Raw genomic sequence first — 16,684 nt, forward strand, 5'->3', positions numbered from 1 at the left:
ATGCGTCTTCCGGGCCTGCCTCCGACTAGCTTTGTGCCCCCTTCTCTCCTTCTCCAGCTGTTCATGTGGTGTTCCGCAGGTCAGTGTTGTGCCTCACACTTTCCAATTACTGACTTACTCTCATAGATTCCTCTTGCATAAATGGAAGTGGTAGGTCATGTGTCAGCCATGCGTCCTTACTCCTTGGGGTAGATGTTATAACATTTATAGTTGTGATATTGATTGACATTGTCAATGAGTATCGGTGGTTTTAGCCTATTTGAGCTTTGATCTGTTTGTGAAAAATTGCTTTATGCTTTTTACTCTGCCCAGGAAAGTCTGGCATAAACAAGTTTAGATTCAAAATTTCTGGGTTCTGACTGATTATGCTCTTCTACAGATCTTTAGTCTGTCTGTAACATGACTCTCCCATTCATAAAATAAAAAGTCTCCTTGGGATGAAACTTCACGTAAGTGGTTTGGAGATATAAGATCACAGGGATGTTACTTTTTTTTTTCCCTTATATCTCCTTATTTTGATGTGCTAGGTGAGGAGTACCAAAAATTTTGATGTTCGAGCATGTTAACTCAAAGATTTTGTAAAAATTGTGCTATAGAAAAATAACCTTTCTATGTGATCTGGTACCATTTGTAGTAATAGAAGCAAGTTAAATATTCACCCACTTAGGAAAATGAACATGGTGGTGCTGACAGTGAAAAACAGGTTCAGCAGGCTACAAGTCCTAAGATGGTTGTATGTCTATTGTTGGAGATGTTGATGTATAATGATTACAAGAATGTGACACACTGACCTTTTCTACAATGTTATGGCTCATTTAACATCAAATGTCCTTTTTTTACATTAAACTCCTCATGTATTATGCATTATCAGGACCCCAGCATCAGATAACTAAAGACATGTGTCTCCTGTTTCAGCAGTACCTGGTGTTTTATGCAGGAATGTAGTAGAACGAAACCACTGCCTCAGTCCAGCACAATGACTACTTTCATTCTTGCTCAGACTGTCTGATCCACACCCTCAGCTGGTCAGGGCCATTTTCTCCAAGCTCATATGCCCTTGCTTTTGTGTTCAGTCCTTCTGGACACCCACAGAGCCATCCTGTTCTGAACTGATCCCAACCCAGAACCATCACACCTGCGCAGCCTGAGCACCACTGTGTCCCATGCTTCTACAGTATAAGGTGTTCTTCCTTCTAATTCACATCCTGGCAATAGGTAATGGTTGAACCGACATGGGAGACCGGGATTGAGTTTTAGGCTCAAGGCTTCTATCTGGCCCAGGACCACCTGTTGATGGTGTTTGAGGAGTAAATCATCAGACTGATGATTTTCTTACTCTGTCTCTTTTTCAAATTCAAGGCAAGTAAATAGGCACTTAAATTTTTTTAAGAATGATTTATTTGTTTTTATTGAAAAGGCAGATTTACAGATTTACATTCAGAGAAAGGTTCACCCCCCAAGTTGCTGCAACAGCTGGAGCTGTGCTGATCCAAATCCAGGAGCCTAGAGCTTCCTTCCTGGTCTCCCACATGTGTACAGGGTCCCAAGGCCCTGGGCCATCCTCTACTGCTTTCCTAGGTCACAAGCTGGGAGCTACATGGGAAGTGGAGCAGGCAGTACACAAACCGATGTCCATATGGGATTCTGATGTTTGACGGGTTGGATTATCCAAATGTGCTATGGCACAAGGCCCAAGGTTTCTCTTTTGTAATTAAAAATTTTCATTGAATAGTTCAGTTGACTTGATGAAGGAGCATATATTACAGCACAGACAAAATTCTCATTTTCACTGTAGCTCTTTCCTTCAACTTTATTGGGAGCTGTCAGACTCTTAACCTGTTGAGCCACAGCCTCCATATCCTCCACCTCTTTCACTAAAATGATTTTCATGTGAAAAACCCCTGGGCCTTCACAGTTACTTGAAAGCCAAATAAAAAGACTCATGTTCCCTTAAAATTCCACTTTTACCTGTGGGATAAAACCCTGTCAAATCTCCCTAAATGTCAAGGTCAGAAGCATTTCATGTCTACTCTCCAAGACAGCAGGGGTGAGTGAGGAGAGTCATAGCCTACACCCACTTCCCCTCTGAAAGAACAATTACTTAGTGAGTTTCTTTGCCACCTCGAATTATCAACAAATCTCTTCTACACGCTTTACGAATACTACTTGGAAATGCATAGAAAAATGTCTTTTCTAATGTTAAACTGTCAACAGTTGTTTTTTCAAGAAATGAATCGAATCTGTTGGAAGAGCATTAAGAGGAGTGCAGTTGGAGTAAACAAATAATTTTTTAAAATTTAGAATACGTACTATTTTTCTGGAAAATTTACATAAAGCAGAAATCTATGTGAATTGGCACATAAAGCAATGCAGATGGATTTTTTGTCTCATCCTCTCTCATTCCCAACAGAGTCCCTGTTTTCTGTGGAGGGTCCCCTGGAACCTGTCGTGGTCTCCCTGGGGGAAGACGCCTCTCTCCCCTGCCAGCTGCTGCCTGAGCAGAGTGCCGCCCACATGCACATCCGGTGGTACCGAGGCCAGCTCTCCCCGGCGGTGCTGGTGTTCCAGGATGGACAGGAGCACAGTGATGAGCAGATGCTGGAGTACCGCGGCAGGACCCAGTTGGTGGCCAATGCCATCAACAAGGGGAGTGTGACGCTGCTGATACAGCATGTCAGGGCCTCTGATGCTGGCCAGTACTGGTGTCATTTTAGAGATGGGGACGTCTTCCAAGAGGCCATCGTGGAGCTGAATGTCATAGGTATGTGTACTCTGCAGAGTGGAAGTCATGGGAAGCCAAGAAATAGGAGAGGATCCTGATTCCTTCCTCCACCCATGCAGGCCATCTTGGATATGTTAGCACACCATTTTGACCTGCTAAATATCAGTCTTCTAACTTGAACAGAAGGATAAGACAGCACATTTAGTTCATTTGAAAATACCTAAAGTTGAAAATTTCTAAAGATGTTTGACCTACAAAAGTTCTAAAGACCTTCTGAGGAATAGTTATTCAGCCTAATACATTGTTTTGGTATGATCGGGAGAGAAAAATAATGAACAGAATTAAACCTTTTCTAGGTTTAATTGCTTCTGCTATTTCCCTTCCTGGAATGACACCATAGAATGGCTCTCTTTGTCTAATCACATGGCAAAGGCATCACGTTGATTTCAAAACTGCCCCATAGCAGCCTAATTCCTCACCTCTGAATGTGCATTTCCTCAGACCAGCTTTGAGCCTCAGAGACCATGAGTTAGGCGAACCTCTGGCCTTTGTTTTCTGCCCTCAGGTTTGGGCTCTATCCCTCGTGTTCACATGACGGGGCCTGAGGAAGGGGGCATCCGAGTGCTCTGCTCGTCTGGTGGCTGGTTCCCCAAACCAACAGTGCAATGGAGAGACAAGGCTGGAGGGAAGCTCTCATCACTTCCTGAGTCTCAAACGCAAGACAGTGATGGGCTCTTCTCTGTGGAGTCATCTATCATAGTCAAGGACAGCTCCCTGGGCAATGTGACCTGTGCCATTCAGAATTCCCTCTCTGGCCAGGAGAGAGCGTCAGCCATCTTCCTCCCAGGTGAGCCCAAGCCTCAGGTGGGTGGAGTAAGGGCAGGGATCCAGAGAAGTGCTGGGGGAACACTGGGGCTACAACAGCCCCCTTCAGGTTGGTGCTGACGGTGCCTCCTACCACCCCCGTGTAGAGCCCTTCTTCCCCAGGATGTCTCCGTGGAAAGTAGCGCTAGCCTGGACCTTCCCAGTGCTGAGTCTCCTCCTTATTGGGATCAGCTACATTGGCTGGAGAGAACACCAAGCCAAGGAGCTGGAAATAAAGAAGACAAAAGTTGAATCTGAGGAGAGAGATCAAGCGAAGAAGGAAAAGGAAGAGGCGTGTAAGGCCAGAGGTAAATGTGGAGGGGAGCCGGGTGAATTAGAGGTTCAGGCAAAAGCTGGATTAGATAAGAATATCAGAGATTCTCAAAGACTTCACAGGATTGTGTGTGTCAGGCACACCTTCATTTCTGGCAGTCTTGTCTGAGGAGAAAATCATGTGGGAAGCTGGGTTAAATGCCTTGGTCAGGAGGTCTCTAATGTGTGACTCACCACACCGTCCTCCCTCCCACCTGTCTGTCCCAGTCTGTGCTGTGCTTCGTCCCAAAGTGAATGTTTTCCTCAGAACGCTTTTCCTAGTCATACTTCAAGAAATATCTTTTGATAAATCTAATTAATTCTCTTGGAAGCATTGAATGCTCTGGCAAGCACATCCTGGTTTTCTTAGTTGGACATGAATGATTATCCCAGTTTATCACTGAAAGTTAGGTATCCTCTTGAGAAGGCCAAATCTAATCACATTAGCTACTCACCTACTCAGTGACAGTAAATCCCTGGTGACGGAATTCTATCTCTTTGTCTTACAGAAGACCTCCAGGAAGAGCTCAGTGAGTCTTGCTTCCTCTCATGCCCTCAAGTTTGTTTCCCTTTTTCCTGTTCTGGGCTTCTCATGGGATGTTGTTTCTTGCAGAGAAGCGAAAAGACCTGTACAAAGAAGGTAAGAAACTTGGCCTTTCCCTTACCTTGATGTCTCAATGCCCAGTACTTTCTTAGCTCCTCCTCTTGGAGGAAAAGATGGAAAATGAAAAAAATGTTGAAAAATAAGATGAAAGTAAAGGACTGTAAATCAGAGATGAATACCGAATCTTTTCTTACCTGAAATTGTTCTGTTTCAGATTGGAAGAAGGCCCTGCTGTATCCTGGTAAATGATGCTCCTAAATCTTGTCTGGTATCTTCAGTGTTATGAGCTTAATGAGCAGACAGTAAATGCAGACACACATTCACATACACACACACAGCTATAAACTTGCAAGTTGTTGAAAATTATTTGGTATCAATGTGTGATAATTTGTATTTGGTAATTCAAATAATCAATGCTTGTTCAGAACTAAAAGAAGTAGAAAATACTGTTTAAAATATTTATTTATTTATTTGTAAGGCAGAGTTACAGAGAAAGGAGGATGCTGTTTCAATCCCAAAATAGTATCAATGACCATACTTGGGCCACGCAGAATCCCTGAGCCAAAAGCGTCTTCCAGATCTGCCATGTAGTTGCAGGGGTGTAAGAACTTGTTCGCTCTTTTCCCAGGTGCATTAACAGGGAGCCATATAAAAAATGGGACAGCTGGGACCTGAAACATCACTCATATGGGATGCCAGCTCTGCAAACTGTGGTTTAACTCAGTGCATCTCAGCATGGGCTCCAGGGACTTCATATGAATAAATGACCTAAGTCACTTTGCAGAAGGAAGATATGGGCATTTCAGAGTGATCTTAATGAGATTTTGGAAGAGTAATGAATGTCCTGTTGTATCAGTATTTATACACAGCAAATAAATACTCAGGTTTAAAAAAGAATAGATAATATGGGGATTGGTTTTTTGGTGCACTGTGTTATGCTGTAGTCAGCGACACCAGCATTATATCTGAGAGTGAGTTTTAGCTCTAGCCACTCCACTTCTGATACAACTCCCTGTCAATTTGCCTGGAGGAGGCAGCAGAAGATGCTCTAGTTAGTGGAACCTCTGTCACCTTTGTGGGAGACTTGAATGATGTTCCAGGCTTCTGGCTTTGGCTCCAGTGGTTGCAACCAAGTGGATTATAAACCAGCAGATGGAATAATTCTCAGTGTGTCTCTGTCTCTCTTTGTAACTTTGCCTTTCACATAAACATATTCATTAAAAATAAATCAAAAATAGATAGGTTAAATGTTTTATACTTGGAAACATATATGTTGAATATATTTTTAGCTATCCAAGGCATACCAAGTCAGTTTCCATATACAGGGACATGGGGCTAAAAGGTTTGGAACTCTTCCAGTCATGACCTGCTTAACTTCATAAGCAAAGACAGAGAGCAGAATGCACCCCACCTGTCCTGTAGCTTCTGGATCTACCAGAGGTCGAGAGGCTTGGTGAGGAAGTGAGAAAAATTGAGAAAATTGAGACGTGGTCATTCAGTGTAGGAAACATTTCTTCACTTTTTCACCCCTGGGTGCATATCCTTTAATTTGTGTTGGTCTTTTTCAGACTGGAGGAAGGAACTGTTTACGCCTGGTGAGTGACTTCTATTAATCTCTTTGGCCCCCTTCTAATGTACCTCTCATTCCTCCTTTTCCTTTCCAAACACCATGTTCTAGTGGAAAGGACAAGGCATCAGTAGTGCAGAAAGGGAAGAACTTGGACATCACCAATAGGAATCTGTTTTATTAAGTGATTTTTTTCTACTCTTACATATTGACCCATTCTTCCTGTCCATGGTGTCCACTTGGTTTTGAAAATGGAAACTAATTTTGAAAAAATCCCTAAGTATTCCTGAAAAAGTAAGGAATTATCAGGTACTCTCTTTAGCAATTAGTTCAAATGAGAGAAATTACATATTTATGAACATGTAAAGCCTTTATTTTTTAAATGTATTTTATTATTTTATGATGTAGTTTCAAAGCCCCTGGTATTTTCTTTCACCTTTCCCTGCCCATACTGAATTCCCCTATTTCATTGCAACAGTATAGTCCTTCATAATCAGTCATAGGTCCACCAATCTGCTATTTAAGTATATCCTGCTTTGTAGGTATTGAAAGTGAGAGAGTCCGGCATCCTATTTTAAAGATATATTTAACATTATCATTGGGAGTCCTTCTTTGGTTTGAAAGTAGAGATGCATACTGCATTGTATCTTCACATCTGGTTGTGATAGTCTCTGTTACACAGTTACTATACATCCCCTTAAATGAAAAGCCATAAAACAAAACCAGTAACAGGAAGAAAAATTAGAAATTAGCAATAACATGAAGTTAAATAACATCCATTCTATGTATTCTATCATTGTTCTAGTTTATAAAGGATGTGGAAAGAACAGTATTCTTAAGTTAATATTGATAATTCTGGCTCACTGTGGCACTCTACTATGAAGCTAATAGTAGCATGGATGAAATTGAGTAAGACTCTCATTGTAAGTAAGTCAAGTAAGAAGAAATTATGCAAGACACACATGCAATCCCAGTGTGTGTTTGTGTGTGTGCGTGCGCACATGCTTAGGGGAAAGGTGTTGTCATACCCCAACTCCCCGTTTTCCCTGCTTCTTTAAAGTTTTATCTGTGTAGAAAGTTTGTGAAATATACAATGGTGGTTCTCTCTTTCTTCTTCCAGCTTCTGTGACTATACATCATGAAACGCCTAACAAGAGTAATTCTGGTGCAGAAGGAAAGGAGAAGCACAAAGACAAGTCACAGAATCCATCTGCCAGTGACCAGCCAGGAGATGACAACCTCATTACGGTGGATAAGAAATGTTTCACAAAGGGGAGATACTATTGGGAGGTGGACCTTGGGGGTATTGATCAGTGGACACTAGGCATATTTGATGATTGTACAATTGGAAATCCACCCATCAGAGAAACATCAAAGAAAAAATTCAGAGTCTTAGAGAAGCAGGGAGCTAGATACCGGGTTCTTTGCTATACTCCCCAAGACACTTTTCTGGACGAGACTCTTAAAATAGAAAATAGTCCACAAAAGATTGTGATTTTCTTAGATTATGAAGACAATGATGTTTCTTTTTATGATATAAATAGCGGTGACCATATCTATTCCTTCACCAAATCTAGCTTCTCTGGACAAGTCTATCCTTACTTCTCCCTTTCTGCACAATCCTCCAAGTGACTTACAGGAAGTACTCTGACCCCAGGTGCTCAGGACTCCATTCATGATGCGTGGCCTCAGCCACCATGAGTGTGCGTGTCACAGAGCAACTCCATTTCACGAGGACTCATGACCTGGGATTACCATGTAAAAAGTGGTGCTTCTCAAGCAGAGAAGCATCAGGGCCCTTGGTTTTTCATTATTGTAAATGTTAATTCTCATTATTTTATTTTCAATATGTCCCATACTTTAATTTTCTAGAATGAATGACTGCAAAACTGGCATGAGTGAAAACAAAGGTTTGTGATTATAAAGAAGTGGCAATTATGTTAGTATCAGATTCAACATAAGCAAATTGTCAGCTGGCTCTGTCATTTTTTTTCTAACGTTCTCTCTTTGCTTGTTTAATAAAGAATTGGTGAAAAAAGAACAAATTGTGTACAGGCGTATTCTTTGGACTACTCACTGACTAACATTGTTAAGGCGATATTTAAGGAAATAGAAATTAAAAGAATCATATTGTTAAAGAACAAACCAGCAACAATGAGTAAAACCACACAACTGTTACTTGCAAATGTGCAAGAGAAAAAATAAACTTTAGTTTGATAATCAGGCCAAATTAGGTCTTCAGTGTAGAGATAACTTTAGGAAAGAAAAAAACGTCAGTTATCATCTAGTTCCAAGAAATTTGATGATGCTAGCGTGATGTAGATCCAGGAGACTGTGAAGAAATTAGCACATGCTAAAGGAGGAAGAAGCAATCTATTGCTTTGCTTAAGATATTGATAAAGGAAATAAAGACCTTATATTATTGGGAATTCTAAGTAGGAAAGATTTATTTTCCTCCCCTTTACCATGCAATTACAGGAAGCAGCATCCAGTGCTCAGTTAGGGATTGCAATAGTTATATTCCTGTCCAAAGGACTGGAAAGTTTCGTAAATTCATTGCCCTTTGTGTATTCAGACATTGGAATACGAGATATTCAATATTCTTCTGCTAGAAATAAGAAATAATTAGGGTCAGACTCAAAACAGACTCACTCATGATGATTAAATATTAAAAGCAAGACCGAAAGTAGTAAGTTACTAATTTCAGAACAAAGCTCGTGAGTTGAAACTAAAATGTCTGAAATTTAGTCAGTAAAGACCAAGCATGAAAAGAAATAGTAAAATACAACTAACAATGAATAAAAATCAATAGATTAAAATTGACAGAGAACTGTTACGGCTGTTAGAATTAATTTGAATTATTAGAGATTTAAATGTATAAGGAAGACTCACATTGAGTTTCTAGAAACGAAAACTTTAAACATGTGAAATGAAAGTTACACTGGGCCAATCTGAGGACACAGGGATAAACTTAGGTGCTTTTCCTATTCTCTCAGTCAGATGATGTACAAAGAAATCTCCTGACATCACGTGCGGGAGAGAAGTGGATTCCTCACATAGCAGCAAGTAATCAGTTCTGCAAGAAATACCAGCTGGATGTCTTAATTCAATTGGTTTCTGGCACTCCATCTGGAAGGAGGCAAAGGTTGAGAGGTCAGTCCCACAAGCCTGCTCCCTATTTCAGATGACACTGGAAAGCATAGCTTGTCATATCTGCATTTCTGACTGAGCAACTATAAATCAACATTTCCATAAACTTCTTATTGGACCCAACTGTTTTGCTAGAAAAATCACAGACATCAGATAAACTTTCACGTTTGCTGCATTAGTGGCCAGGACATTATGATGCACAATTTAACATATTGTGAGTGTGATATGGAACATCTGTGTCCTCTACACTCTTTGTGCCCCTTCCAACAGGTCCAGCTATATGGAATCCCTTTAACACAGTCCGTTTATGAAATCTACATTTCACACACACAGTTGATCAACTCCTTGGCCATGGTAATCACCTCATCTTCAGTCCTTCCTCACGGAAGGTTGGAGTCTGGGACTGATAGCCTTAATCTTGTAGTCCTGCCTTGCTCTCTGTGGTAACCAGCCTCCACCCTACTCCAAATCTATAGGGAGCAGTCATCATTTAACTCATTAGCTTACAAAAATACAACTTAAGTTAGGAATTTCTAAGAATTTTATTTCTGTTATTTAAAAATTTTACTCTTTTTATTATTTTATGATGCAATTGCATAGACTCTCTGATTTCCCTTCCCCTTTCCCAAATCCCTTCAACTCTACTAATAGTATAGTCCTTCCTAATCTGTCATAAGTCCACCATTCTTCTATTTGAGTGTATCCTGATTGTAGGTACAGACAATGGAGGCAGTCAAGCATCCAATTGTCAAGATACATTTAATAGCTTCATTGGGAGTCCGTCTTTGATTTGGAAGTAGAGATGTGCACTGCATTGTATCTTCAAATCTGGATATGATAGTCTCTATTACACAGTTACTATTCATCCCCTTAAATGAAAAGCCATAAAATAAAATCAATAACAGAGAAAAAAATATAAAATTTACAACAACCTAAGTTACAATAACATAAATGTGTCACTGAAGAAATGAAAAAGAAAATAAAAAAACCTTCTTGAGGCAAACAATGTTATCGTGTGACCTTGAGTCAGTGAGGAAATTAATAAGAAAAATCTTTTGGAGAAATGAAAATGAAAATAAAAATATCAATATCCATAAATGTTACAAAAACATATTGAAAAGGCTATTCATCTTGTATTTTGCATAAAAGTTGCCTTATATTAGAGAGAACGTATGATATTTGTCTTTTGGGAGTGACTTATTTCGCTGAGTATAATGGTGTCTAGATGGGAACCGGGGTGAAAGGGACAGTGTGCTTGCTCCATCCTCTGCACAGCCTTTTGTGAGTCTGTGCTTCTTAAGGTCCTATCGCTTCTTCACTGCAGTTTTCGCCTCCTCTCCTGGAGAGGCATCCTTCCTTTGTTGTCCTGATTCTTCTCTATGGCAGAAGTGAGTGTAGGGACTATTGACTCTCCATTCTGTCATTTTGAATCTCACAAATTCATCTAATAATTCCATGAAGTTTTTGACATTCACTTAAATAAGTGTATCAATAAATTCCAACTTCTTGTAAGATGTTATTATGTGAAATCATTATGTGACTGGTGACTTTCATACTAATCTGTGCTCTAAACATGTGACTTGTTTGAACAAAAATAAAGGCTCTATTTCGCTAACTTGGGTCTTGGTGTGACACTGTAGAAGTCTTTTTTTTTATAAAGATTTATTTTTATTATTTTTTCATTGGAAAGGCGGATATACAGAGAGGAGAGACAGAGAGGAAGATCTTCCGTCCGACGATTCACTCCCCAAGTGAGCGCAACGGGCCGATACTATGCCGATCCGAAGCCAGGAGCCTCCCTCGGGTCTCCCACGCGGGTGCAGGGTCCCAAAGCTCTGGGCCGTCCTCGACTGCTTTCCCAGGCCACAGGCAGGGAGCTAGAAGGGAAGCGGAGCTGCCGGGATTAGAACCGGCGCCCATATGGGATCCCGGGCGTGCAAGGCGAGGACCTTTAACCACTTGCGCCACCGCGCCGGGCCCTGTAGAAGTCTTAAAGCTGAAAAGAGTAAGCCAGTAAAACAAAATAAAAGCAAAATTACTGACAGAGCAATTGACATGCTGTTCCAAAGTCTACTAAATGTTGTGACCAGAGTAGCAAATTAAGAAAATGGTAACATTATACATCAATCAAATTATTGAGTAGGGTTATCTTTAGGATTTTTTTAGGCTGAACAGGTGAGGAAATCAGATATCAGAGGCATATTTCTACCTCTTATATCATCATGGAGTCAAAGGGACAATAAATCTTTAATTTAGTTGGACAATCTTAAATGATCATAAGTATAAAAGGAGAGTTAGAGAACTAAAAGTGCGTGAGGGTTGAAGGAAAATCTCACTGGAAGATGATGGAAGACATGGAGGAAGTCACGTGAGTATCTAGAGGAGGAGTGTTGAAGTCAGAAGAAAAACTAAGTACAGAGCACATGGAGCATTCATAGAACAACAAGGAAACTGACTGGTTATAGCAGGTAATCAAGTTGGGAATGTTAGCCATGGAATCTCAGAATTTCCATTGAAGAGCCTCATTCTGGTGTAGGAATTAGAAAGATGTAGAGAAATCCATGAAAAAAAATCCATATTCAGCCTGCTGGAAGAGTTCATGGAGTCAGTCAGTCTGAGCAGGAGGAAGGTCACAACTGAAGCTGAACTTCTAAAGAGTTTATTGCAGCAAGGTGACTAGATCTGAGAATAAAGATTTAAAGCAACAGAAGAGGAATCCAGAGGCATTGCTTACTCTGTCACACACATGGCTCAGTTTTATTGAATTCTATGAATTATCGTGAAAACACCTAACTAGACAGTCTTGCCAAAGCTAATTTGTATGAAGAGTGAGAAAGAAAAATGAAGCCTGGTTGGTCAGACATGAATCAGTCTTTGTGTGTACCTGTGATTATTTGTGCAGGTCTCCAAGTGCAAACGTGCAGCAAAGGCACCATTTTATGATCCAGGTTCAAGGTCCAAACTCTCCTTAACTTCCTTTAGATTAATTCCAAGCTCCATTCAGTTGCAGATCCTGGGATCAAGAAAGCTGCTTGAAATGGCTGACACCTCTCTCTGAATTTGCGATATTGCCTGGGGAAGTGCAATTTTTCCTCTCTGTGCTTTCACAGTGAGTGCAGAGACATTTCAGACTACTGCCAAAGCAGATCAGAAGAGATCTAAGAATTTCATGTGGGTGAGGAGTGACAGACATTAAAGAAAATTCTTTGTTGAAATGGCAACTCACTCAATGGAGGACACTATGAAGTCACTTATGAAGCATGAGGCACATGAAGGTGAGTTTTACTTTGTTAATTCTGTCATTGTTGGCACACATGGACACAGGTGTACACATACACACATGTATGTGTTGTTATTACTTCTAAGAAAAATATATTAGTCACAAGGTACAGGTTTAAGTCAGTGTGTTACTTTCGTATCTGACGAGACGTCTTGTTTATAAATTAGCTTTCCTTTAAGGATTTCTCAACTTACTAACCTTGTATCTGCTACATATTATTTTCTCTTACATCTCCTTCTCCTTCCTCATATCTGTTGTTTGATGAAATTACGAATGACTATTGAACAATCACAGCTGTCCGAAAATAGAGTATGTCCTTCTGTAATGCAGCATAAGTTGCCTAACATGGAAATGCACAAGCAGGAAACCACATGGTTATTTATTAGATGTTATAAAACAAACATCTGACAGAAGTTAAAATCAAGCTGCTCTCTAGTTAAAAGGGCATTAAAAGCTAATCAATGTTCTTTTTTGGTTGTTTCACAGCTACTGAAATGTAAAGTGATAGGTTTCCCTTGTTTTCTATTATATAAAACTGTAAGGTTTTTGTAATTTTTCTTGAATCAGTTTGAAATTTAAAACTCTCCAAATATAATAGGAAAGTAAATGTATGCTTGTATTTATTTAAAGTTTATCTATTTTTATTGGACAAGCAGATCAGATTTATAGAAAGGAAAGACAGACACGAAGATCTTTTGTCTGCTGGTTCACTACCCACATGGCTGCAACAGCCAAAGCCGAGCCTATCTAAAGCAAGGAGCCAAGGAACTTCCTTTGGATCTCCTATGTAGTTGTGGGATCCCAAGACCATAGGCCATCCTCTACTGCTTTCCCAGGCCACAAATGGAGCTGGAAGGAAAGTGATGCAGCCGGGACAAAGATTAGCACCCACATGGGATCCTGGCACATGCAAGATGAGGATTTAGCCACTGGGTCATCATGCTGGACCGTGAATTTTATTTTTCTTAGTGATAAACTGTATTTTTAGTATAAAAAATGTCTCTATGTCACATTTAATGTCAAAATTATATAGTTATATTCAATATTACAAGAGCATGAGGACAGAAATAAGAGAATAAGAATCAGATGGATAGGAAGGAAATTAGGAAACAATTTTGCTATCTGAAGACCAAGTTCTATTCCAAGAAGAAGATAATTGTAGATATAATATCTGCTTTAGAAAATTCAAGGACATTAAAATGAGTTTTTGGTTTAGCAAATGTTATTTCTGAGTTTTACTAGATAATTTGCAGTGTAATAAAAGGCTTTACTGCACTTCATCAATAAGATTGAGTTAAGTGATATGCAGACTTTTGAGGAAAGTAGTTGGATATGAGATCAAAGGACACAGTCTCTGAGATGTCCATTCATATAGCAGGACCAGAAGCTAAACTTTTATCAATAGTGATAAAGGTAAATTTGTTCAGCTTTCCCCATCTGATGGGAAAATGAATAAAAACCTGTTGACCTGTAGCATGAAAAAAGATGAAACTATGAACAGAAGAAGTAGAGAATGAGTCAAACTGCAAAGATTGATGTATACGTGTGTGTTTGTGCGTATGTTTATCTTAGAATTGATATCAATTACTTAAACCACTGTTCTTTTACAAACAATAGCTAAATGACCTGAATGCATACAAGCCCACATTGTTGTCTTCAGAGGTGAAAATCCTTTAAAATCCTTTGTCTCAATATATTCTCTATTCAGCTTTATCCTATTTGCAGTTTGTTCAGCTTCTCCAATTCGTCTATTAACCTATTTTGCCAAATTTGGGGAAGTTTCAGTCATTCCTTCTTCAGATACTTCATTTCCTCACCTTTGCTTGTCTCCGTCTGAGGTTTCCATGACATTGGCACTAGATCTTTTGCTATAGTCTTGTAAATCCCGAGTCTCTACTTATTTCAGTCTGTTTTGTCTCTGTTTTCCAAATTGGATAATTGGTATTGTTCTATCATAAGGGATACTGATTCTTTCGTCACTTCCAGTCTCTGTTAAAGCCCATGCATTTTATTTAAAATTTAGTTTCTTTATTTTTAATTCATTTTAAAGATATACGCAAGTGTAAACACACACACACACACACACACACACACACACACACACACACACACACACACACTCAGGGAGCGAGGAAGGTAGGCAGAGAGTGTTATGCCCAGATTTTGAGATCCCCAGGAAACTATCAGGAGTCTGACGTTGATGCAAACGCATAAGGACAGTTTATTCAGGATGGCCTAGGCTCCCAGCCACCACCCCAGTCCATAGGACTGGGGTTCAGTAGCAGCAGCAACAGCTGCCACGGTGGCAACAGCAGTAGTAGAAGGAGGGGCAGAAAAAAGGGTTGAGATGGAACAGTACAGGGTTTTTATACATTTCAGGCCAATTCCACATAATTCCTCAGTCATGACTGGTCAGTTCGTCAACTTTTAAAAAGAGCAAGTTGGCAGGCTTCTAATGGTAGTTTTGAGGCAAGCTACTTTCAAATAGTATAAGCTGTTGGGCTATAGGGCAGTGAGTGAGTCTTATCTGACACCAGGGGCCTCCTTCCTGAGGAGTGCTCTGCCTGTGTGCTCTGCCAGGTGCCATGTAGGTTGTCAGGCCTGGAAGTCACACAGCTCCTAGCCAAGCAAGTAAGGCAGAAATCACAATAGCAGAAAACACTGAGGTAGAGAGAGAGAGAGAGAGAGAGAGAGAGAGAGAATGAATCTCTCCTCCACTCCTCTACTGGATCACTCCCCAAATGCCTGCATGTATTTGGCTGTTCCACACAGGTAAGCAGAGACCCAAATAGCTGAACCATAATTTGTGCTCTCTCAGGTTGTGCACTCTCAGGAATCTGGTTGGAAACAAAGAAGTAGAGCAACAATGCCCCCTTTCAGCACGAAGTAGCTAGAGCAGTTATTGCCCCATCTCGGCTAACAGCAGTTAGGGTTCCTTCTTCTGGGGGAGTGGAATGTGTGAGGAGTCAGACTAGGTAGTAGGCAGTTGGGGCATTCTGAATTCTTGGGTTATTTTTCTCAAATATAAAATGGTATTTTCTCTACCATGTCTTAAATTCATTAGAGCGCATGTCTCCCAACAGACAAGTGCATAACTAACATATCAAGAACGTGCTTTCCCCAAGAGACAAAGGTGACATTAATGTTCCCTGCCTAACGTGCCTGCCCAATTCCCTCTCCCGGCCATTGTCAAGGGACAATGCACAGGAGGCATTTTGTTACTGCTGGGTAGGGTAGGTTCAGACTCCCTCTTCCCCCTCCCTGTCCCTGCCACTTCTTCTCCCACAGCTGATCCTCCACTGGTACCACCACACTAGTACAGCGAGGGCCACCCTGTTTCTGTTTTCGATGTGATCTCTACTTAACTGTGTTAGAGTTGAAGCAATGGCCTCACCACTGCTAGGTTAAACTGAAATCCCAGCTTTCCTTTTGACCTTTATTCTCACAAATCCAGGAGGTAGGAAAAAGTGCATTATTAGTGAAATAGAAGTGAGTTTCTAGGTTCCTTGCTTGGTCTATGCTTTAGAGTGAAGCTTCTGCTTGTTTTTTGTTTGTTTTTTGTTTTCTTTGTGTTCCCTGTGATGATGTTTGAATAGATTGATTTTTGTCTGAATGTCTCTGTCTTACTAGGCAGCTAGAAAAATGAAGGTTTTGCTCTATGGTTATATTATCTTTTTTTCCCCCCATTGGTATTTGTTAATTGCTGGCTTCTCCAGACCTGCAGTGGGAGCTATTAGAAGAAAAGAAAACGTCAGAAGTCACCATTCCCATTGCTTGGATACCAAAGTCCTCAGCCTTTGTCATTTCTTCCAACTTCTCAGTCTCTTTGTTTTCCTTTTTCTTTCTTTTTCAAAAAAGATTTATTTGATTTTATTGCAAAGTCAGATATATACAGAGAGGCAGAGATACAGAGAGAAAGATCTTCCATCCAAGTGGCCACAATGGCCAGAGCTGAACCAAACTGAAGCCAGGAGCCAGGAGCTTCTTCTGGATCTCCCATGTGGGTGCAGGGTCCCAAGATCTCGGGCTATCCTTGACTGCTTTCCCAGGCTGCAAGCAGGAAGCTGTATGGGAAGCAGGGCTGCCAGGATTAGATCTGGCACCCATATGGGATCCCAGCGCGTTCAAGGCAAAGACTTTAGTCCCTAGGCCACTGCATGGGGGTCTTTCTTTCTTTTCTTTCGT

General features: G+C 40.5%; 1 protein-coding gene across 1 annotated transcript; it reads left to right on the top strand.

Moving 5' to 3' along the window:
• On the top strand, positions 1 to 8,089 carry LOC121158236 (butyrophilin-like protein 1). The gene is made up of 9 exons (XM_040982895.1): positions 1 to 79; positions 2,411 to 2,761; positions 3,288 to 3,569; positions 3,694 to 3,894; positions 4,408 to 4,428; positions 4,512 to 4,538; positions 4,717 to 4,743; positions 6,071 to 6,097; positions 7,190 to 8,089. The coding sequence occupies exons 1-9, from the start codon at positions 1 to 3 to the stop codon at positions 7,699 to 7,701; spliced, it is 1,527 nt and encodes a 508-aa protein (XP_040838829.1). The 3' UTR covers positions 7,702 to 8,089.
• The last annotated feature ends 8,595 nt before the right edge of the window (positions 8,090 to 16,684 follow it).

The sequence above is a fragment of the Ochotona curzoniae genome, unplaced genomic scaffold (assembly GCF_017591425.1).
Source record: "Ochotona curzoniae isolate NIBS_2020 unplaced genomic scaffold, NIBS_Ocur_1.0 contig_3703, whole genome shotgun sequence".
Lineage (NCBI taxonomy): Eukaryota > Metazoa > Chordata > Mammalia > Lagomorpha > Ochotonidae > Ochotona > Ochotona curzoniae.